The 23,741-nt window shown below is 36.3% G+C and overlaps 1 protein-coding gene across 6 annotated transcripts in view; it reads left to right on the top strand.

The window, feature by feature from the left end:
* Positions 1–23,741, top strand: part of TUT7 (terminal uridylyl transferase 7) — a 67,447-nt gene that overhangs the window by 7,095 nt on the left and 36,611 nt on the right. For all 6 annotated transcript variants that reach the window (XM_074395494.1, XM_074395492.1, XM_003941133.4 and 3 more), the window contains exons 4-14: positions 524–640; positions 1,147–1,324; positions 3,110–3,198; positions 5,269–5,320; positions 6,216–6,285; positions 7,086–7,212; positions 8,405–8,524; positions 17,274–17,426; positions 20,224–20,404; positions 21,772–22,853; positions 23,251–23,401. In XM_074395494.1, coding sequence (XP_074251595.1) covers positions 524–640; positions 1,147–1,324; positions 3,110–3,198; positions 5,269–5,320; positions 6,216–6,285; positions 7,086–7,212; positions 8,405–8,524; positions 17,274–17,426; positions 20,224–20,404; positions 21,772–22,853; positions 23,251–23,401 — 2,320 coding nt within the window. The remainder of the gene's footprint in view (positions 1–523; positions 641–1,146; positions 1,325–3,109; positions 3,199–5,268; positions 5,321–6,215; positions 6,286–7,085; positions 7,213–8,404; positions 8,525–17,273; positions 17,427–20,223; positions 20,405–21,771; positions 22,854–23,250; positions 23,402–23,741) is intronic.

The raw sequence follows: 23,741 nt of genomic DNA, 5'->3' as shown, positions 1-23,741 counted from the left end.
GTATGTATGTATGTATATATATATATATATTTGTTGGTTAGAATCCTGGTTTTGACCTAAGCTTTGTTAGTAATTGAGTATACGTGCTCTGATCAGTTAGATACCCTACTCAGGTTATTGTTATTTAAGCACTGCAAGCTAAAAGTGATATCCAGTGTGATTTAATAGGATTAGGAGTCATTGCTATTATGCTTAAAATGACTGTTAGGGTTGTGATGAAGGGAACAATAACAGTAGCAATTTTTTAAAAAATGAAGAAGCCAGGCACAGTGGTGTTCCTATAGCCCCAGTCACTTGGGAAGTTTAAGACAAGAGGATTGCTTAAGCTCAGGAGTTTGGGACTGTAGTATGCTATAATGGCATCTGTGAATAGCTAGTGCACTTCAGCCTGGGAAACATAGTGAGACCCCTGTCTCTTTAGAGAAAATAAATTGAAGGGGAAATTATTTCCTGGCTGATTTTGTTTATCTGAATGTTTGGTTATACATATATCTCTCTCTAAATAAATCTCTTCAAATTATAGCGACCACGAAACTACCCTACAGCAAAGTACACCTGCAGACTCTGTGATGTTTTAATTGAATCCATTGCATTTGCCCATAAGCATATCAAGGAGAAGAGGCACAAGAAAAACATTAAGGTAAGTTGAATGTAACCCAAACAAGTCGGCTTATCTGTCAGTTGTTATTACTTGTCGTCTTTGTGGCTTTCTTCTCCTTAAGGCTATGATATTGATAAACTTACTGCTTTATTTATTGAATAATTTGAGCCAAAATATATAATATGTTAGGTCAGATGTGTTTTACTCTTTAGTCTAGTGAATTTTCTTAAGGGCAGCATCAGGATATATGAAGTCATTGATTGGACCTAGGTATATGTCCTTATACTAGTATTAAAGCAAACATTGTAAGTTCTGTTTTTAATATTCTTTGCTTATAGTTTCTCCTTGTGCCTGCTTATCCTCTGTTATCACTGATTCGTATTATGTGCATAAGGAAATATGTTTGATAGGATGAAGAGTAACAGAGCTAAGATGAGAAGGGAGGACTTAGAAAAAGAAAACTCTCTAGGGCCTTATTGTCTTCGTGAATGGTGGAAGGTTAAAAACTGTAAGTCATTTTTAATCTCAACATTTGATCTTAAAAGGAGAAACAAGAGGAAGAGTTGCTCACTACGTTACCCCCACCAACACCCTCCCAGATAAATGCAGTTGGCATTGCCATTGACAAAGTAGTACAGGAATTTGGCTTACACAGTGAGAACTTGGAACAGAGGCTAGAAATCAAACGTATCATGGAAAATGTGTTTCAACACAAGTTACCAGGTATTTTCTAGATTTATTTTTTTCTGTTTAAGTACCTAAAAGTACTTCATTCATTTCTCCTACCAGTAGTGATTTGCCAGTAGTAATTCACCAAATAATTTGCCACGTCATGAAGCTCTTGTGTTTTCTGGTTTTTTTGGTTTATTTTCCCTGGCTTTTCCCAAGGTAACAAGGACTTTCACATACATTGCCATTGTAAACCTGTTTCCATTATAAATTTTACTGTGTGTATGAACATTAAGTTGAATGCCCCGTATTGTTGGGGCACTATGGGACCGTTCTGTATACATTTGTTTGCCTTTCTACTCATCTAAATTGACACTATATTTTGAGTTAAAATCAAGAGAAGTATCCTGAAGTTATTTTCAGGTTATTCATTTCAAAAAAAAATTTTTTTAACTTTATTAAAAGAATTGCAACATCTAAAATGAACTGTTAAAACTAGTTTTAAGAAATTTGTAATGGATTTTGTGTACTGTTGAATTGATTTTCCAAGTTATGTCTGTCTTCTGCCTATTTTTAACTTTAGATCCTTGGCATGATGGGGAGGGGGGACAACTATTTGGAGTGTATTACTATGAAAATTTAAAGCCAGGCATGGTCAGTGCCTGACACAACTACTGTCAATTCTTGATAGCAACAAACCCCACCCCATGTCATTCCCCAACCCCAGCTGGCCGTTCCTGTTTAGGTAAATGGTTGGAATAGCTTAATCATTCTCAGTCCTTGCTGTGCATCAGAATTATCTGTGAAGCCACAGACAACTATTTTTACAAAGCTCAACAAGTAATTTTGATCCACAGCTAGGGTTGGAATCATTATTTATATTTGTCACCTTATAAACCTTAAAGCTATTTGCTCTACTGAAAGAGCATACATATAGTGTTTGTAATATATGTACTTTCATAAGAATAAGGGGAAATAATCTACTCATTTTATTATATAAGTATCTCCTGTAAAGTCAATTGTAACTTTGATGATTTTTACTTTAGAGTTTCAAGTAAAAATGAATGTCCTTTGTTGTGGAAAACTGCTAAAACCCAAGGAAATCGCTTGAATTTTAGCAAACCTTAAACAAAACAACCAGTCTCTAATGAGAAAGGATACTATTTTGGCATCATAGTAAAACACTGAAAATAAATGCCATAAATATAAATAGTACACATAAATGCACATCTTCCTCTGAAGAGTGAAGTGTCTGCTGCCTAGCATTTTAAATTATATCAGTGATGTCGTAATTATTCTTCAAAAGTTTATCTTATAGGGATTATGTTACAACAAATGCTTTTTGTTCATAATGTAATGAAAAATTCATATTAAATATGCCAAAAGATGATTTTTTTATTGTTTTACTAAAATCTCTTTATAGCAAATTACACCTATGTGTACATTCTAAAAGGTGAAAAGAAATGTTTCATTAGCTCTTGAATATACTACCAGGTTTATAATCTGAAACAAAGCCATCCTTTTTCAACTGGCACATTTAAAAAATTTCAAATAGTATTTTCTTCATAAAATGTGAACATGATAATGTAGCAGTTTGACATTTTACAACTGACATGAAGAATGGCTGTTAAGCTAAATCATAGCTGATGCAGACTTCCCTGATAAATTAAGTGAAGAGCAAAGAGCCACCTATTCCTGTCCTTTGTTTATGCCAGTCTTGAATACAAGTTTGCTTTTGTGTGTAATTTTAACTAATGGTTCTTTTTCTGAAATAGCTGTGTGTTATATAACTTTTGAGAAATTCTACTACATTTATAACTTTCATTTATTTATTTTTAGATTGTTCTCTAAGATTATATGGGTCATCCTGTAGCAGATTGGGTTTCAAAAATTCAGATGTGAACATTGACATCCAATTTCCAGCCATTGTAAGTACAAGATGAAATATTGGCATTTTCAGAGTGGTATAGAAATTCTTTCTTGAAAATGTAAACTGTCTATGAATATATTTTAGGTATTTGAAGATATTTTAAGTGTAATGACAGCATCCACTTGTCTTCAGTTTCAAAGCTTTTTTTTTTTTTTTTTTTTTTTTTAATACTCTGCAAATTTTTATGCTTATTTTACTCTGTAGATCTTTCATACTTCCGACACTGGTTTTTCAACCACGTGCACCTAATGGGGATATTTAGGTTTCATTACTTTTACTTTTTTCTGTTACAATAAATTTTCATGATAAAATCAACTTTCCAATGGCAGGAAGGGAATTCAGATTTTAAACAGTGTAGATATGTAAAGATTTATGATATGAAAGTTTAATTATCTCTGGAATTTCCTCTTTTCGTATACCTATTTTGTTAATTACACTTTTAAAGAATCACACTTATCTTGGATTTCTGGTTTAAACATGATTGAAAAGTATGTTTATGACTTAGAATTTTAAAACTGGAGTGTAGCTGGGTACGGTGGTACAGTCCTGTAGTCCCAGCTACTCTGGAGGCTGAGGCCGGAGGATCATGAGCCCAGAGTTTAAAGCTGTAGTGAGCTGTGACTGCACTTGAGAATTGCCACTGCATTCCAGCCTGGGTAACATAGTAAGACCCTATCTCTTAAAAAAACAAACAAACAAAAAACCTGAAGGGCACTTTAGTAAATTATCCATTTCTCTACCAGTAGTTCCCACAGGCTTGTTTATAGATGATCTGTTTGCAGTTACTTGGGTTGCTTGTTAAAAATCCGGATTGTGAACTGGGTGTAGTGGTTTAACCCTCTAAATCCCAGCTACTCCGGAGGCTGAGGGTCAGAGGATTACTTGACGCCAGGAGTTCATGACCAGCCTGGCCAGCCCCATGTCTCCCAAAAAAAAATCCAGATTCTGGGGCCACAGAGGTTCTATTTCATAACCTCTCTCCTCTTGCTATACCTGACTGCTGTAGCTACCTGGTAAGCTACCCAATAGATCTTACTGGTTTTTAAACCTTGAATTCTGATCAGTGATTTACCAGCCATAGCAGTTATTTTGATCTAGTGTCATTAATTCATTTAGCAAATATTTACTAATCCCATTTGTGGGGCAGACATACTGAGTTATAAAGGACAAAACAAAGATGATTCCTCTTTATGGAACTCATCTAGTAAAGGAGATAAGTAATTACCTTGTAATTATAGTGAGAGCTGTGCAGGTAAACAAGGTTCAGGGATAGAAAAAGGACAAGGGCTGGGCAGAGATCCAGCAGTCATGAAGGCCTCTTTGAAGAGGGTACATTTAAGCTGAGTTCTAAAAGTTGAAAAGGAGTCTGTGGGAGAGGGGAAAACGCTAGGGGTGGGGAGGAAAAGAGTTTCAGGCAAAGTGAGCAGCATTTGCAAATACCCTAAATCAATAAAGAGCTTGGCATATTCAAGGAGCTAAAAGAAAGGTTGTTTAAGTGTGGTAATGAGACCGAGAAAATGAAGAGTATGAGAATTAGGATGGAGAGGTGGGCTGGGCCGGACTTGCAGAATAGTGTAGGCTGTGGTAAAGAATTTGGTTTTGACTTAAGGGTAGTAAGAATTCATTGAGAGTTGTAAGGATACAGTTTATGATTTTCAATGGTTCTGGTTCCAATGCGAAACAAGGATTTTAAAAAGAAAGGCGAGACTGACTCCGGGACCAGTAAGCTATCTGTTACAGTGGTATTAGAGTGAGAGGTAATATTGTTAGCAGTTTGACAGATTTCCAGCTACCACTCTGAGACTTGCTGAGAGGCAGGTTACCTCAATAATTAGTTCATGAGATGTTAATGGTGTAGTAGGTCTCTTGCCCACATTTCATCCTCCTTTGGTGTTGATCTGTCTTTGACTGACATATGCACACAGCATAGTGAGTAGTTTCTTTACTCTGGTAGCAATGGGCATTTCTCATTTAGAAAGGAATTTGGAGAACTTTAGATGACTCTATTGTATCAGTGAAGCAAAATCACTTAGGAATAATTCCATGTATTTGTTGATTTATTTCCTAGATGTCTCAGCCAGATGTCCTCTTACTTGTTCAAGAATGTTTAAAGAACAGTGGTAAGGCTAAATTCCACATTTTAAAATTTTTATGTTGTCTAAATCTGGATATATCTTATTTCTCAAACTTTAAAAATAGCAAGGCATGTTTCCAAAATTATTTATATGGGTAATATCCAAAGTAAAAAACAAGGGAAATGCCCATGAATTATTAACTAGAGTACTGTTAGTAGTTCTACTATGCAGAATAACCGTTTAATAAGTAAAGCTTTTATCTTGATGACATCATCACTATTTTAAAAGATTAAATGAGTCCTAGATGTGACTAAGAAATGCAAAATATGTAAAATGTACTCTTGAGGATAAAGCTAAAGAATAATCTGCTTTTATCAATGGTTAAAATCAGTATTTTACCAACAGTGAATAGGTGTGACCCAACCCTGATTAATGAATCCACAGAGTTGTGCCCATTTAGGTTTATCAGTTATCTAATATAATGTCCAGCTTGGGGCTTTATGGCTTTTTGTTTTTTACATAGGCCTCAAGAAACTATCATCTCTTGGATTAGTCATCCCCATTCTCCTTGTTCTGGTTAAATTTTTTCAATCAATACACATTTTAACACTGAACATTTTAGTACCTTTTGCAGCAACTTTGTTTTTAAATGTATTATCTATAGTTCTAATTGTTATCCATGTAACATTTGAATTTTCTGATCCAATGATGTAGTCACTTCTCATGAAACATTCACTTTGCAAACTAAGGATTTTATATTAATGTGATAACTTGATTTTTAAATATAATACTTTTTCCTTTTCAAGTCATTTCAGAGCTTTATTTGGTAGTGGTCTTTCAAAAGACTCAACAGCTAAGGCACAACTGGTACTTTATCTCGTTCTGCTTTTAAACAAAGCTTTAATTAACCCACTTCGTATTTTTTTTCTTCTTTCCTCAGACTCCTTTGTTGATGTTGATGCAGACTTCCATGCTAGGGTGCCAGTGGTGGTGTGCAGAGAAAAGCAAAGGTCTCATTTCTTTAAACTGTTTATTTATTAACTATCAATTTGCCAAAAGCACAAGTACTTTACTAAATCTTAATGTCCAATTTCTAGAATTATAAGCTTTTTATTTGGTTATTACATATGGTTCCTACTAACATTCTTCCTATACTTTTGGCATTTGATGTAAAAAGGGAAATTCTTATTTTAAAAATAGTAAAATGACTTAAAAGAAAAAATATAGGAAGGAAACATTTCAGTCCATTTCAACTCGTTAAAAAACAGCCTTATTAAATAGTTATCTGCTGTAATCACCTGTATTTTCCATCCTAAATTTTAGCAACATTTATGGCAGTGCTGAGTTAACAGTGTGACCTTTCCAGTTTCTCTCTCTCTCCCTCCATGTGAAAGTATTACCGTCACTACTGTAAATGGGTGATTTATAGGCTGTAATGATTCTTCATTAGGCAGATTCCTCCAACTCTTGGGAAAACACTCTTGTATTGTTACAGAGATGAATGATGCTCCCATTTGAAATGTTTTACAATGTTTTCCCCAAAAAAATAATTTTAATGTTTGAAAACACAAAATTGTAGTCCTGAAAAGTAAAGTTTACTCAGAAATAGCTACATCTTTTTGGTAAAGAAAATTCAATTTCTTAAATGACCCATAAAGATGTAGTGAGTTTTTTTAAACTTTTAAACTTTTTTTATTTTTGAAGTATTTATTATCCGTGTATATTAGTTGTTGGCATAAAAGATACTTTAAGACCTGTATAACACTTTTTTCTTTTTTTTTTCCCATTCTTATCCTCTACCTCTCACCAGTGGTCTTCTTTGTAAAGTGAGCGCAGGAAATGAAAATGCTTGTTTGACAACAGAGCATTTAACTGCCCTTGGAAAACTAGAACCAAAGCTGATTCCTTTGGTGATTGCCTTTAGGTACTGGGCAAAGGTAAGCTTGAGTTACTTAAATGCATGAATACATTCTACATATGTATAAGCAGCATGCTTTGATTTTTTACTTAGTTAATTTAATCTTCAAAGTTTAAATGCATATTTATAGACATCAAAAGAGAAAGGCATCTAAATTTTGCAACAGAAACATGTACAGACAGAAGAGTCAGTGTTTCTATTTCACTTTAACAGTATTGCTCAAAAGATCAAAATGATTTATAGTGCTTATTAAAAATCAGATTTGTGGGTCAAATCTCAGAGGTTAAGGCCCAGGAATTTACATTTTAACTAGTTTACCACAGTGGTTGTTAGGCACAGGAAAGTTGAGATAAAGCTTCTCATATCATATCCAATGACATACACAGAGAATGCAGAAAATAGAAGATACTCTTTGATCTTATTTACATTTCCATAATGTTTTAAATATAATATTCCAATTAAAATACTCAAACAGTAGAACATTTAACATTTCCCCAAAATGTTAGGTTGAATCATGATTATAAAGAAATTCTGTGTATGTGCTTTTAGAGAAAAGCAAAAGCTTTACTGATTGAGGTATGTCAATAACAATAGATAGTCCCTGTTTCTTGGATCCCGAATGAACAAAGGATGTCCCACTCTTCACTAGGTAAATGATAATTGTAATACACTGTCCTTTGAAAACCACCTCCTGCTTCTTCACTAAGTAGAATGTGACTTTTTAGCTGTAATTTCTATTAGTGATGATGAGTTTGTCCATGTTCTCTTCCTGTATCAACCTTTATGACCAAAGCATGCATAATCAAGGCTGTGGGTTAGGGTAAGAGGACTGACCATTGAATGGGCTTACATTTGGAACTGAATGGTCATTTTAAATTCATTAACGTGTTCTAACCAAATGAATGAATTTACCATGGATATCAAAAAAATAAAATGGGAAAATATATTTTAGGGCTGTCCATGAGTGAGTATGGTTAACAGGATTAAATATTCAAAATTGAAACTATCACTTAAAACCAGAATATGTGGTTGCTGCAAAAGGAAGTTTTATATATAAATAAGGAACTTGTATATTTTATAACTGCTATTTTCATCCGAAGAATTACCGTAAATCATGTAATAAGAATGAAGTTACAGGTTTTTAGGCCAAATCAGGTAAATGACAAATTCATGCAAAAGGAATGCTTAACCTTTTTTTCTCTTGTTTGTAGCTTTGCAGTATAGATCGCCCTGAAGAAGGAGGTCTGCCACCTTATGTGTTTGCCCTTATGGCCATTTTCTTTCTTCAGCAGAGGAAAGAACCCCTTTTGCCTGTATATCTAGGATCATGGGTATAAAACTTTTTTTGCTTATATATCTGAACTGATTTGATTACCAATTTTGCATAATTTCAAAATCTAGACACCTAACCAGAACTGACATGGTTTTATTTATTCTATTAGTGTGAATATTCATACCTTTCACTGCTGAAATATTAATGTGTTTGATTTCCGTATGCTGATGTATAACCTGCTTAGGGATATTATTACCTTTCTAGACTGCAAAATCTCTTAATTTTTGAAATATATATGGTCCTGAGATGAACAAGAGACTGTGACCCTGTATGAAATTTACCATTTGATACATTATTTCTTTGGGTACAATTTTCTAAATTGATGCTTGAATTTATAGGTGAAATTGATACTTACCACCTTCAGACAGACAGACTGTGGGAAGCATTTGGTTTACTGTAACTTCCTTTCTGTTTCTAATCTATTTCTCCCCATAACCTATAAAACAAAAAAATACATAAACATTGAGATTGCTACCTGTACCATGAGATGCAGAACCTAATAGTCATCTCTTGAATAATATTTTGACATTTTTTAAGATGAATTAGAATTCATATGATCATTCCTTCTGGATAAATTAATGTTGAGTTGATTTGTTCAAATAAGATTTAAGAAGAGACCATCTGAAAGAGTGAAAATGATAATTAGCTCATCCTCTTAGAAACCTTATTTTTAATCCCTTGGTATTATAATCCTTGATATATTTTTATGTGTAGAAAGACCCCTTAGAGAAGAGCTTACTTTGACATTGGCTATTTTAACTACTTTTCTTAATGCATACAGGTTTCTCTAATTATTTAAGGAGTTCTCAACAATGGGGACACATCAAAAAATATATTTAAAGATAATTTTTCCTTAATAAGCTGAGATTAAGGAGGGACTTCTATTTACCAGGCCCTGGGAATAAAGACTGAAGTAGAATAAGCCACTTATAAAACTATCCTGGCATAAAAGATTATAGCATGTTGTGTATCCTAGTAACCTAAAGGTAGTTCTTTTTGTACCTGTGGTATTGAAATGAGAGAATTCAGAGCCACAAGAGGGTATCTCTACCAGACCTCTGTCCTGGTAGAAAAAAGAGCAAGAGAACAAAATCAACCTTTAGTTGATAAGTAACTCTTTCCAGCACACCCAAGCAGGAATCTGGAAAGTCTTTGAAGTTTTCCTTTCACCTTGATCTAAGAGAGACAGGAATTTAGGAAAGTATCAAACCAGTTGGACTCCTGCACCTAAAAAAGCCCTTGAACAGGTTGGATAAGTTGAGTTGCTCACTACTGTCTTACTGCTTCTTCCTGTGTCGTGATCTTCTTTAAATAGTCACCTGTCGTTAACATGAGAATGAAGGGAAAAGAAAAATCTCTTCTGGTGATGAGATTCTCCTAGGAATTCATCAGGCTAGTATGGATACCCTTTTCTATGGCCAGCATATTATTTTCTTGTCCGTGATGCTGGAAACTAAAGTGATATCGAATTTAATTTTGATTTGATTATTTGTTTATGCAAAATTGAATGACAAAAGCAGGTATGTGGTGATCAAACACTGGATTGAAATAATTGGATCCATTAAGGCACACTACCACTTGAACCAAAATGAACCTGCCATTTTCAGCATTTTAAACTAGTTAGGAAGTGAAGAGAAAGGAACAAATATTTATTAAGTACCTTATTTATGCTAGATATTTCACATAGATTATTTCTGCAGAAAATCCAATGAGGTCCTCATAATTATGTACATGAAAGTGTTCACACGTTAACTGCTTCAAAATATTTAAAGCACTGTGTATACTGGTCATTGTAGTAGTCCCTGAAGGGGATACAAAGATGCACAAGACCAAATTCCCTGTAAAGAAGTTTAATGTATTGTGCCAGTGTGCTCCGATCTGTTGTTTCAAAAATCTTTTTTTTTTTTTGAGATGGAGTCTTGCTCTGTCACCCAGGCTGGAGTGCAGTGGTGTGATCTCCGCCTCCTAAATTCAAGCAATTCTTCTGCCTCAGCCTCCTGAGTAGCTGGGACTACAGGCGCCCACCACCACACCCGGCTAATTTTTTTGTATTTTTAGTGGAAATGGGGGTTCATTGTGTTAGCCAGCATGGTCTCAATCTCCTGACCTCCTGATCTACCTGTCTGGGCCTCCCAAAGTGCTGGGATTACAGGGGTGAGCCACCATGCCTGGCCTTCAAAAATCTTTTAGTCATTCTGTCTCAACCTACTGAGATCTCTTCCATTTTGGAGATTCCAATCCTCTCCAACCTTTACTCCCAATCAAAATTCCCATTTTATTGTCATTAAATCTTGATATGATTGAAGTTAATCATAGTGAGTTGTGAATGAAGAATAATTTTATATTATACAAACCTAGTCTTTAGCAGATACTGATACTTTAGAGATGCCAGATAATATAGTAGAAAGAAAGGGTAGTTTTAAAGTTTAATAGCTGGAACTGACCTCGGTTTTGCCACTCACATCCTTGTGACCTTGAGTGAGTTATTTCATCTCTGAGACTCAGTGTCATTCTGAACCTTAATGAGATAATGAATGTAAAACTCCTGAAGCAAGGAAGGAGAAAATGTTAGTTGTTTTCTCCTTCAGTAGAATGTCAAGTTCTACTTATGGTGTGAAAATGTGAACTCCTAATCAAGTGTTCCTTCTGCAAATAACAACTATAAACTCTGAACAAAATACAGAAGCAACAGCATGAATGTCCTGCAGACTGAACAAATCCAAACAGGCTTTGGAGAGGAGTCAAAACTTGGAGCAAATGACAAACACAGAGTGAGTCCCCTGTTTTTCTGTAGCTCTACCTCTAAAGGCAGCTCTGATTTAAAACAAACAAAAACAGGCCTCTCTCTGGCCAGAGGAACCAGGGCCATCAGAAGATAAAGGGGTACAGGAGGAGGAACTGAAAAGAAAGGTAACAGAGAAGTGGAACCCTTAAAATGAAGAGAAATGGAACCCTTAAGAAGAACCCGGAGTGTAAAAACTCAGGATATCTCTGGCCAACTCCTGAACCAGTTTAGTTTGGCCTGAAAGGAACCTGGAAGTTGTCACTCTAGTCCTCACAGGAAAAAACTAAACAAATGAACAGAATCCTGCCACTGAAGCCAATACTAGGGTAGAAAAATTTAGTGTAGTTGACAAATTTCCAAAGTGTCAGTTCAGGCAAACTTGAGAGTTAAAAATTCATCCCATTCTTAGGAGGGCTTCCCTAGACTTTTGTGTGGGATTAGGAATCCCACTAAATTCTGAGGGTGTAAAGCTGAGAAAAGCCCCCAAGTACTTCTGGCAGGAAGAGAGGAAAAGTAGCCATTTAGAAATAATGCCCAGAGCATTTTGTTCTTAATGGAAGCCTGCCCTCCAGGGGTACTTTTTCACTGAAGCCTAACCCACCCAGGGGAAGGGAGGTACCTAACTCCACATCCTCTAGCCTTCCTGTCTCATCTAAGTAGGGGTGGGTGGTAGTAGGACTGGGAAATACTTAGATCACAACCTAGGGGCACAGGCTCATTAAAGACTGAGACCTAATCTTAAAATACAGTGTTTCCCCTCTTCAGGGATCACAAGGTCTGAACTACAAGACTCAGACCTTTTTTTAGGTAGTCTTTAGGGAAACAGACCAAAGGAGACAAAAACAAGGACTCCAGAGGAAGTTTCAGCCACTGCAACTGCAGAAAACAGTAAACATCCTAACCCCTGGCCAGCTAAACACAAAACCTCACCCTAAAAGCCTGTTTACTCAGTACATCTCTAGCTTTCAACAGAAATTACAAAGCATGCTAAAAGGCAAAAGCACAGTTTGAAGAGACACAGCAGTATCAGAACTTAACTTGGATACCGACAGAAATGTTGAAATTGTCAGACCAGGAATTTAAAGTAATAATGATTAACATGCTAAAAGCCATAATGGAAAAAATGGACAACATGCAAAAATAAATGGGTAATATAAGCTGAGAGTTGGAAACTCTAAAAAGATTTAAAAGGAAATACTAGAAATCCAAAAAATTTTAACAAATGAGCAATGCCTTTGGGCTCATCAGTAGACTAGACTGAAAAAGCAGTGAATTTGAGGTGACAGCAACAGAAAATTCTCAAACTGAAAAGAGGAAAAGAAATGAGAAAAGGAACAAAATACCTAAGAACCAGGTCCATTAGTCAAAGTTGAAACATACATATAATGGGAATACTAAGAGGAGAAGAAAAAGAAAAAAAGAGCAGAAGAAATAGTTTAATACTAATGACAGAATTTTTCCAAGTTAACACCAGACTTCTAAACCATTCCTGTGTGTGGCAGCCTATAGTTAGGAGCCAAGGCTTAAACGAACTGGTCCAAGATCTGAACCACAATCTACTTGAGGTGTGATAATTTCCAGTTTGCCTGAACAGATTAGTTACTTGCCCCTAAAACAAAAACATCACTTTTTGGAGTAAAATAAATGATGCAGAATTTTTATAATATTTACAATGTCTAGAATACAATCCAAAATTACTCAAAAAGAGTGAAAGTGGAAAAGAAAATGAACAGATGCAAACCCTAAGATGACCCAGATGCAACTGTCAAAGACATTAAAGCAGTTTTTATCGCTATGCTTCATAACATAGAGGAAATAATACACTTGGAATAAGTGGACAGGAAATGTCAGCTAGAGAAGAAAACCAAATGGAAATTTTGTCTGAATGGACAAACAGAAAACACTCTAATGTTAGACCTAAAACCAGTGATATCAATAATCACCTTAAATATTGATAGACTAAATATCCCCATTAAAAAGCACAGATTGCCAGAATTTAATTTTTTTTAACTTTCGGGCTCAAGGGTACACGTGCAGCTTGTTGTACAGGTAAACTCGTGTCACAGGTGTTTGTTGGGCAGATTGTTTTGTCACCCAGGTACTAAGGCTAGTACCCAAGAGTTATTTTTTCTGCTCTTCTTCCTTCCTCCCACCCTTCACCCTCAAGTAGGCCCCAGTGTCCATTGTTCTCTTCTTTGTGTCCATGAATTATCATTATTTAGGTGCCACTTATAAGTGAGAACTTGTGGTATTTGGTATTTTGTTGTCTGTTCCTATGCTAGTTTGCTAAAGATAGTGGCCTCCAGCTCCATCCATGTTTCTGCAAAAGACATTGTCTTGGTTTTTTTATGGCTGTATAATATTCTACAGTGTATGTGTACCACATTTTCTTTATTCAGTGTATCAATGATAGACATCTAGGTTGATTCCACATCTTTGGTATTGTTAATAATGTTGCAGTGAATGTTCACATGCATGTGCTTTTATGGTAGAATGATGTATGTTCCTCTGGGTATATACTCAGAAGTGAGATTGCTAGGTTGAATGGTAGTTCTACTTTAGCTCTTTGAGGAAAATGTTCCCTTTTTTTTGCAACCTTGCCAGCGTCTGTTATTTTTGCCTTTTTAATAGTAACCATTCTGACTGGTATGAGATGGTATCTCATTGTGATTTTGATTTGCATTTCTCTCATGATCAGTGATGTTGAGCTTTTTTCATATGCTTGTTGGCCACATGTATGTCTTCTTTAGAAAAGTGTCTGCTCATGCCCTTTGCCCAAACTTTTTAATGGAATGTTTTCTTTTTTTTCTTGTAAACTTGTTTAAGTTCTTTATAGATGGTGGATGTTAGACCTTTGATGTATAGCTCACCAAAATTGTCTTCTATGCTGTAGGTTTTCTGTTTATTCTGTTGATAGTTTATTTTGCTGTGAAGTTCTTAAGTTTAACTAGATCCCATTCAGAATGAATTTTAAAAGCAAGACTATATTCTGTCTAGAAGAAATAAATTAAAATGTAAAGACATATAGGTTAAGAGTAAATGGATGGCAAAAGATATAAATTGTAACCATACAAGAGGGGCTATGTTAATATCAGATGAGATGGATTTCAAGCAAAAAAATATGCCAAAGACAAAAGGGGCATTTTATTAGGGTAGGGTCAATTCATTGGGAAGACAAAACAATCGTAAATGTTTGCACCTATTGAGAGCGCACCGAAATACATGAAGGAAAAAGTGATGGAATCTATTCTACCATCTGATGAGATTTTTAACAGCTTTCATTAATTGACACCTGTGTTAGCTAAACACACAGTATAGACAGTATAAGCTGATAGACACTACCAACCACCTAATTGATATTCATAAAACACTATACCCAATAACTGCAGAATACATATTTTTTTCAAGTCCATATGGTATATTGATCAAGATAGACTATATTCTGGTTCCTTTTTTTTTTTTTTTTTTTTTTTAATTTAAGAGACAAGGTCTCACTATGTTGCCCAGGCTGGTCTTAAACTCCTGATCTCAAGTGATCCTTCTGTTTCGGCCTCTCAGAGTGCTAGGATTATAGGCATGAGCCACCACACCTCGCCTATGCTGGTTCTCAAAAGAAGTCATAGTACATTTGAAAAGATCCCATGGATTAAAGAGGAATTCAAATGGGAAATTAGAACATATTTTGAACTAAATAATAAGAAAAATATATCTTAGCTTAGCATACACCCTAGTCCCAGCTACTCAAGAGGCTGAAGTGAGAGGATTGCTTGAGCCCAGGAGGTAGAGGCTGCAGTGAGCTATGATCACACCACTGCACTCCAGTCTAGACAACAGAGCAAGACCCCATCTCAAAAAAAAAAAAAAAAAAAGATGTATAAAATTTGTCAGATGCAGCTAAAATAGTGTGCATAGGGAAAGTTTTAGATTTATATGCTTAAATTCAAAGAGAAAGGTCTAAAATCAGTGACCTAACGGTCTACTTCAAAAAGCTGGAAATCAAAATGGGTCAAAGACCTACATGTAAAAGTTAAAAACTCAGAAACTCCCAGAAGAAAACTTAGGAAAAAACCTTTGCAGCAAGGATTTCTTAAAACACTAAAGCATAAACCATATTAATAAAGAAAAACATAAGAAATCAAACTTTGTTGAATTCTAAAACTGCAGCTCTGAAGAAAACATCACTACCTAAACAGAAAGGCAGTCTACCCAGTTGAGAAAAATATTGAATACATACATCCAATTAAGAAACAGTCACCATGCCTGATATTTTCCAAAGTGTTTTCTGTGGAAGACTAGTTCAGTCTGTCAGCAACTCTTTACTGAGCAGTTACCATGGCCAAGCACTATTCTGGGTGTTAGGGTTAGAAGTAGTAGACAGGGCCCGGGGGCAATGGCTCATACCTGTAATCCCAGCACTTTGGGAGGCCAAGGCAGGTGGATCACCTTAGGTCAGGAGTTTGAGACCAGCCTGGCCCAACATGGTGAAACCCCATCTCTACTAAAAAAAAAAAAAAAAAAAAAAAAATACAAAAATAAGCTGGGCATGGTGGCAGGCGCCTGTAATCCCAGCTACTTGGGAGGCTGAGGCAGGAGAATCACTTCAGCGTGGGAGGTGGAGGTTCCAGTGAGCCAAGATTGCTCCATTGCACTCCAACCTGGGCAGCAGAGTGAGACCATCTCAGGGGGAAAAAAAAAGAAAGAAAAAAAGAAGTGGTGAACAAAACACAATTCTTGCCTCCTCAAATTTGTACATCTAATGGGGGCAAGAGACTAATAAATACATATGCAGTGATGGTAATTTCTCTGAGGAAAAATAAACCGGGATAAGAAGGACAGAGAATGATAAATGGGGAGCTCCTTAGAGAAAACATTTGAGCAGCACTAAATAAAGTGAGGAAGAATAAAGTGAGCCATATCCTCCCTCACTTTGTTAGGGAGAAGAGCATTTTAAGCAAGGGAATACTAGGTGTCATCTCTGAGCCACAAAGATAGAAGAAGGATCAGAGAAGTAAAAAAGGGCCAGGTTATGCAGGCCCTGGAAAGGACTGCATTTCATCTAGAGTGAGAAGGTAGCCACTATGAACAGGAAAGTGACATGATGTCTTAACATTCTGGAAGGATCACTCTATTCTAAACCAATGAAGTAGTCCATTTAGTATAAAAATACATTTCGGAAATGTGAGGCCACATCTGTATTTCATCCCATATTACTTTGTTCATTTACCTGTTTTAAAGGCTGAGATAAATCTCATTATACAATGAAGAAACCTGTTCGGCTCTGTTTATTTCGCAAGCCTTTTCAGCCAGACCATTTTCTTTTGCATTAAAATTCATTAATAGCACATAAAATTTACTTTGGAAATGTCCAGCATAATCAGAATTAATAATATTTAAAATTATTTTCTAATTAGTTGGATCTAGTTTTTAAATTTCATTTTCTAACAATATAGTTGTCTTATATTTATTAAGCAGCTACTATGTGCTTTATGCTAGAAGCAGATATTGTCTCTATCTGAGTGCCTTATGGTCATTTTTTTCGTATCATAACCATCCAATGGAGGAAGTCCTAGTGTTATCCCTTTTTAAAGGAACCTGAGGCCTACAGAGAGTAAGTACCTTACCCAAGGTTGTACAGCTAGTATACGAAGGAGCTGAGATTTGAGACCAGGCAGTTTTACTTCAGAACCCATGACCTCAGCCACTAGGCCACTTTGCCTACTCTTAGAATATTTACTGAAGAATTATTTCACAAAGTCATCATTCTTTCTGCAAACCAAAACCTCGTTTTTTACTTTTAAAAATATTTTTAAATTTATAGATGTCTCAGTGATATTCCATAAATTGTATCTTTTGTATTTTCAATGAACTACAAGTATTTTTTTCATTTCTTCCAAGATTAGTAGGCCGTGTTCGATATAAAATTACTTTTATCTTATTTTAGTATGTGTCTAATTTTTCCTAGATTGAAGGATTCTCACTAAGCAAACTAGGGAATTTCAACCTTAAAGACATTGAAAAAGATGTTGTGATCTGGGAATATAGTGACAGTGCTGCAGGGGACACAGACTCATCAAAAGAAGAGGCACCAAGAGAAATGCAGATTAAAAGGGGACAGGTCTGTTCTCTTTTGTTTCTAGTTGTCAATTTCATTTGTCAATTGTGAAGTTTGTGAGTTAATCAGTCTTGTCTTCTTTCCTTAACTATCTGAACTATTTCACAGCTCTTTCATTTGCCAGTCTGTTTAGTACCTTGAAAAGACAAATAATGAGAAAAGTTTAAAAAAATTAGATCACTAAACCTGCAGTTATATATGTAGTTTCTTTGTGCTGGGTCCTTTGAAAGAGACTCAGAATTCAAAGGTAAATCCTTATCTATGCTCAGAGCTTAGTCTTAGGTGGTATTATGAGGTTTAAATGTATGAAAGGTTAACTAACTTTCAGTTATTTACTAAAATAACAGTGAATGCTTACATGATTTAATGTACTGGTCCCATACTGTTGGAGGTGGGCAGGGAAATTTATATCCATTAGAATTTCAAACGAAGACCTCTGCAATGTCATTATCCTAGTAGTAAGAATAAGATTCTCTCCCAAATAGGTGAAAGGCCCCTGATCTTCCCATTAAATGGGGTAAAATGACAATAATATCTATAGAATTCTTGGATTCAAATCTCAGCTCTATACAAACAAGTCATGTCACTCCTCCAGTTCATGTTTTACTCATGACTAAAATGAGGAGTTAGTGGTGAATCACAGATTTTCCAGTGGTGGTTTCTAGAATTCTTGAACACTGGGAGGAAGAGGAGAGTGGTGGTACCACCCTACCCCTGCTGCCACCAGAACCACTTTTATCTGTTTCCTATTTGGAGTTTCTGTAGTGAAGAAAAGTATAGGCTGTGGAGCCAAAACATGTGAATTTGTATCCCAGCTCTCCCACTTCCCAGCTGTGTGTCCTTGGGCAAGTGACTTAGCCTTTCTGTGCACCAGTTTCCTCCCTACTCATGGGGATAATATTGGTACCCTCTCATAGGGTCACTTACAGAATGCTTAACCCAGTGCCGAGCATGTGGTGAGCACTCAGTAAATGTTAGCTGCTATTCTTATTTGGAAAAGAAAATGTTTCTGCTTTAAAGGAAACCAGTTTAAGTACCTGTAGTCTAGATATTTCAAAGGTCTCTCCAGTTTTATGTTATGGTATTATCAAGTCATTTCAGTGAGATGCTTAAAAATCCTTTGTAATAATGTTATGGATAAAGAGGTAAAATGTTACAACGCTTAAAATTTCTGGGGTGTTTTTTTGTGTCCTCGAACTATAGTGTTTGAGACCTAGACAACTTGCATTTTTAATCAATTCTGCTTTGTAAAGCCACCATGTGACTTTATATTACTTGACAGAACCTTTGTGGTTGAGAAAAATATACCACTGGTTTTGAAGCTTAATATAATAAAGTATGATTGAAGACAAATTTGTGCACCTTAGAGGAAATTGCTTTTTTCAGTGTGAATGATAGGAAAAGCTATTGCTGTAAATCCAGTTAATGCTTTATTTTTACATTTTTATGTTATTTGGAAAGATTAATCATGCTACCACTTCTGAAATAAAGTGAACTACAGACATTATGAGGTTGCATTTGGTATGCAGTGTACTGGGATCAGGAGACATTGAAACGTTGTTCTCATTCAGCCACTGCTGGCAGTGCAACCTTCTGACAAACCCTGGAAACTTGTGGGGCTTCAGTTTCTTCTTTTGTAACATACAGGAGTTGGGCTAGATTACCTCTTGAGAGCATCTTACAGTTGTGACATTGTGTTTCAGTGATATATGGATTTTTTGAACTTAAAAAGGCTATACATACGTGAAAAAATACAGAGAGCAACCAAGTTTGCCAGATGATTTCCCTTGTTTCTGATTTAATCCTCATCACTATCCTGTGTTATAGGTGGTATCATCCCTACTCTGCAGATAATGATAGCGACCATTTTTTGAACTCTGTGTGCCAGGCACTGTGCTAAGCACTTTACAGACACTATCTCATTCAGTCCTCCCAACAACCCTATGAGGTGGGTACTGTTATCCCCATTTTTCAGATGAGGAAACCCAGGCTTAGACAGATTATAGACTTTGACCCGGCTCATACACGGCTAGTACATGGCAGAGTTTGGATTTCAAATCTAAGATTGTCCCAATTCCAAAACCAGTCTTCTTAGCCACTGTGCTGTGCTACCAGTCTGAGAATGAAGAAGCTAAGTCACAGAGCAATTAAGAGCTATGACGTGGCAGAATCTGTTTGGGCCCATGTTTTCCCCTATCCTAAGTAATACATACTTTCTAATATATTACAACGCAATTATGTTCCAACTTGTCAGAAGTCTATAAGTATAAAACTAGTGTCAATTTCTGATGGCAAGAGTTATTTGACTTTAAAATCATTTGCCGCTGACAGAGTCAGTGTGCACATAGCTTCCCAGGGCAGTGAGAAGAGTGTTTTTCCTTTTTCTCTATGCCTTTAGCTATTGTCCATTTTTGTGTGTCTGTGACTATAAAGGTGCCTCCAGCAGCAGTAACAGGAAGAGTTCAGTGCTGAGAATATTAGCAACCCATGCACAGTCCTCTCCACCTGTTATTAACAGTTCAAAATTAGGAGCGCTGTCTGGTTAAATAAAATTGATCCTGTCTATTCCTGTGATAATGACTGGATTATAGCATATTCTAATCCTAATAGTGCAGTGAAGTAATGCTATTTTACTACAAACAAAATAGAAATTAGAATTGATTTATCTAGATGCATTGTCAGGTTTATATCTTTGCTAAGGTTTTCTAGATTTTTAAAATTTGATGCTTGAATGATCTTTAATTTTCCAGATTATGCTTACATCAGAAATAACCTGTATATTTCTCTTTGCTGTTAATAGGCGTCATTAATATTGGATATGAAACACCAGCCTTCAGTACCAGTTGGGCAGCTCTGGGTGGAATTGCTTCGATTCTATGCTTTAGAATTTAATTTGGCTGATTTAGTGATAAGTATTCGTGTCAAAGAATTGGTATCTCGGGAATTGAAGGATTGGCCCAAGAAGCGCATTGCCATTGAAGGTATCTCAAAATGTTTATCTTTAGTTCCTTCCCACGGCCCCCCCACCCCACTTTTCTTTTTTGAAGGTACCAGTCTAATAGCATGCTTTTTATTTCAGTCTCTTTTCAGCTCCTACAAGTAAGGTAGGCCTGCCCTCAAAGGGAAATAAATAAATAGAATCTTGCATGTGTTACAGTGGGTCATTTCAAGGAATCAGACTGTTCACCCTGGGTTTTTAAAGTATAAACAACTTGAATATTGGCTGGCTGAGTCCTTGCTTTCTTTGTAGATTGCTTAACCATTTAAATGTCTAAAATATGTTTTTCAAAGTGATGTGTAAATCCCCCTTTCCTCTTTATCATTAAATTCAGTCCTTTTGTCAATTGTTGAAGTCGTTTAGTTTTGCAAAGGTGAGGACGATTTTCTCGTCACAAATGTCATTCTCCACTGGATTCCCCTCCAGTAGAGAGAATGAGTAGTTATTTTTGATGTATCTACAGTAACATTTAGAACTTAATTCATTAAAACACATTTTTAGTGAAGGCTCATTTAACTGAAATCACTTTATCAAAGATACACTGATGTGCCCTGTAGACATCATTAAATGGACTAGATCTTCTCAGCTTTGCAAAGTCAGGAGGTTGAAGCCCCTCTAGAAATCTTAATTCTCCTCCTTTAAATAATATAAAGAACCTCCTAAATGGAATTCTGTTATTTTTGCTTGATTTTTTTTCAAGCTTTATGTTGCATAAGAGGGTTTTTTGCATTTTGCATAAATTCTGTGTGCAGTCATGGGGATCTCACATTTTTAAACCCTCCCCTGCAGTTTCTCTGGCTCAGCTCTTCTGGCCAATTGCCTAACCTGCTGGAGTTCTAGGGGAGGAGAAAAGATTGAGAGAAGTGGTGTCTCCTCCTGGTGCCTCCCTCTCGCCCCTGAAATTCAGTCCAGCCAATTCAGTGATGGGGCTTCCCGGGGCAGAAGAGTGGAGGTAAGCTCGATAAACCGCAGGGCCTGGCTGAGTGGGGAGGCAGAGCACTCAGCAGCAGAGCCTGGTGGGAAGATCTTCCTTCCCGAGGGCCTGAGAGCCATGCTGATAACATCTTTTCTACCTCCACAGTCACAGATCACAATAGGGAGAAGGGGTACTGGTTCTGAACAGAATGGGTTCCCTTCATAGAGCAGATGTTTCAGAAAATACTGCTTTTTGTTCTTAAACTCTATTTTCTTACTCTCCACCCCCAGTTTTTTTTTTTTAAGCCTATAAAGTAAAAGATAAATTTTACTGTTTGTTTGTTGTCTGTTTTTATCTGCAGCAGGCTAATTTTTAAAACATGAACTAGACTAATATATGAAGACATGGATTTTTTCTTTTTTTTTTTATTACAGATCCCTATTCTATTAAAAGAAATGTGGCAAGGACCCTAAATAGTCAACCTGTATTTGAATATATACTTCATTGTTTAAGGACAACATACAAGTATTTTGCTCTTCCACACAGAATTACGAAATCCAGCCTTCCAAAGCCCCTGAATGCAGTTACATGTATTTCACAACATTCTAAAGAAGTAGTAAATCATGATCCAGATATACAAGCAAAAGATGATAAACTCAAAAACTCAGTTTTGTCTCAAGGTCCTGGTGCTACCGGTTCAGCTGCAAATACTTGTAAGGTACAGCCAGTTACTCTTAAAGAGACTGCTGAAAGCTTTGGAGTCCCACCAACAGAAGAAATGGGAAGTGAACACATCAGTGCCCACCCCGAAAACTCAGACTGTATCCAGGCAGATGTTAACTGTGATGATTACGAGGTTGGTAAAGTACACCATCAAGAAACAGGAAGGAAAAATGAGAAAGAGAAAATTGGAAGGAAGGGCAAGCATCTGTTTACTGTTGATCGGAAACATGGGGAGCATGTCATCTGTGGCAGCACATGTAATAATGAGTCAGACAGCGCTTTGGATTTAGAAGGCTTCCAAAATCCCACAGCTAAAGAGTGTGATGGACTTGCTACTTTGAGTGACAAGGTTGATCTTGATGGAGAAAGTATAGAAGGTACTGAGGAACTAGAAGACTCTCTAAACCACTTTACCTACTCAGTACAGGGCCAGGCATCAGAAATGGTTCCGTCTGATGAAGAGGAGGAGGAGGATGAAGAAGAGGAGGAAGAAGAACCTAGGCTCACCATTAACCAAGGGGAAGACGAAGATGGCCTGGCTAATGACGATGAGTTAGACAACACATACACTGGGTCAGGGGATGAGGATGCCCTATCTGAAGAGGATGATGAGTCAGGCGAGCCTGCTAAGTATGAAGATGTGAAAGATTGTGGGAAACATGTAGATGGAGCTCTGCTAGTGGAACTTAACAAAATAAGTCTTAAGGAAGAAAATGTATGTGAAGAAAATTCACCTGTGGATCAGTCTGATTTTTTTTATGAATTCAGTAAACTTATCTTCACCAAAGGCAAGGTAATCAGTACCACTACTAGACATAGAACTAGGAGATTTTAAGCAATTCGAATGCATGTAATTTCAATTTTTATATACTAGGAGTTTTCCTAGTTTGGTAGTGTTTAACAAGTTGGCCTTTCATTCTGGTATTACTGCTTGGTCCACTTTCCTCCTTAAGACTCATGGGAATTAGCAGAGGAAGGGAAGGCTATTAGTAGTGAAAATAACTACCTTGTTCTCCTAAGAATACCATAGGATGCCCCCATCTCTCAGATCATTTGAATGGATGCATGTTATATTTTTGTTTTCTTTGCAAAGTGGATAGGAGACTATGTACTTTTAAAAAATGATTCCAGACTCCTTTATTTGGCAAATAAAGTGTTAAGTCTTGTTTTGCTTTGCCGTATTCCTGCAGTCTCCTATGGTGGTGTGCAGCTTATGCAAACGAGAGGGTCATCTAAAGAAGGACTGTCCTGAAGACTTCAAAAGAATCCATCTAGAACCTCTGCCACCATTAACACCCAAGTTTTTAAATATCTTAGATCAAGTTTGTATCCAGTGTTATAGTAAGTTATTCACATTTCTTTCGATTTGTCACAATACTAAATTGACATTTACTTGAGTCATTAGAACCACTATTAGCTCTCTAAACATTAAGGAACAAGTCTATTCCGTTCTCTGTTGTATCCACAGTGTGCCATATCATGTCTGTTCCATTTGCGGCACTCAATAGATGTCAAAGAAAGATGAGGAGAGAAGCAGAGAGGGTCTTTTTTATTTTAAAAAAAATTTTTTTTTAAAATTTTTTGAGACAGGATCTCACTCTGTCACCCAGGCTGAAGTGTAGCAGAACAGTCATAAGGCACTGCAGTCTCAACCTCCCCAGACTAAAGTAATCCTCTCACC

This window comes from Saimiri boliviensis, chromosome 2 (genome assembly GCF_048565385.1).
Source record: "Saimiri boliviensis isolate mSaiBol1 chromosome 2, mSaiBol1.pri, whole genome shotgun sequence".
Classification (NCBI taxonomy): domain Eukaryota; kingdom Metazoa; phylum Chordata; class Mammalia; order Primates; family Cebidae; genus Saimiri; species Saimiri boliviensis.
The sequence above is the reverse complement of the archived record's forward strand: the minus strand, read 5'-3'. Positions and strand labels throughout refer to the sequence as shown.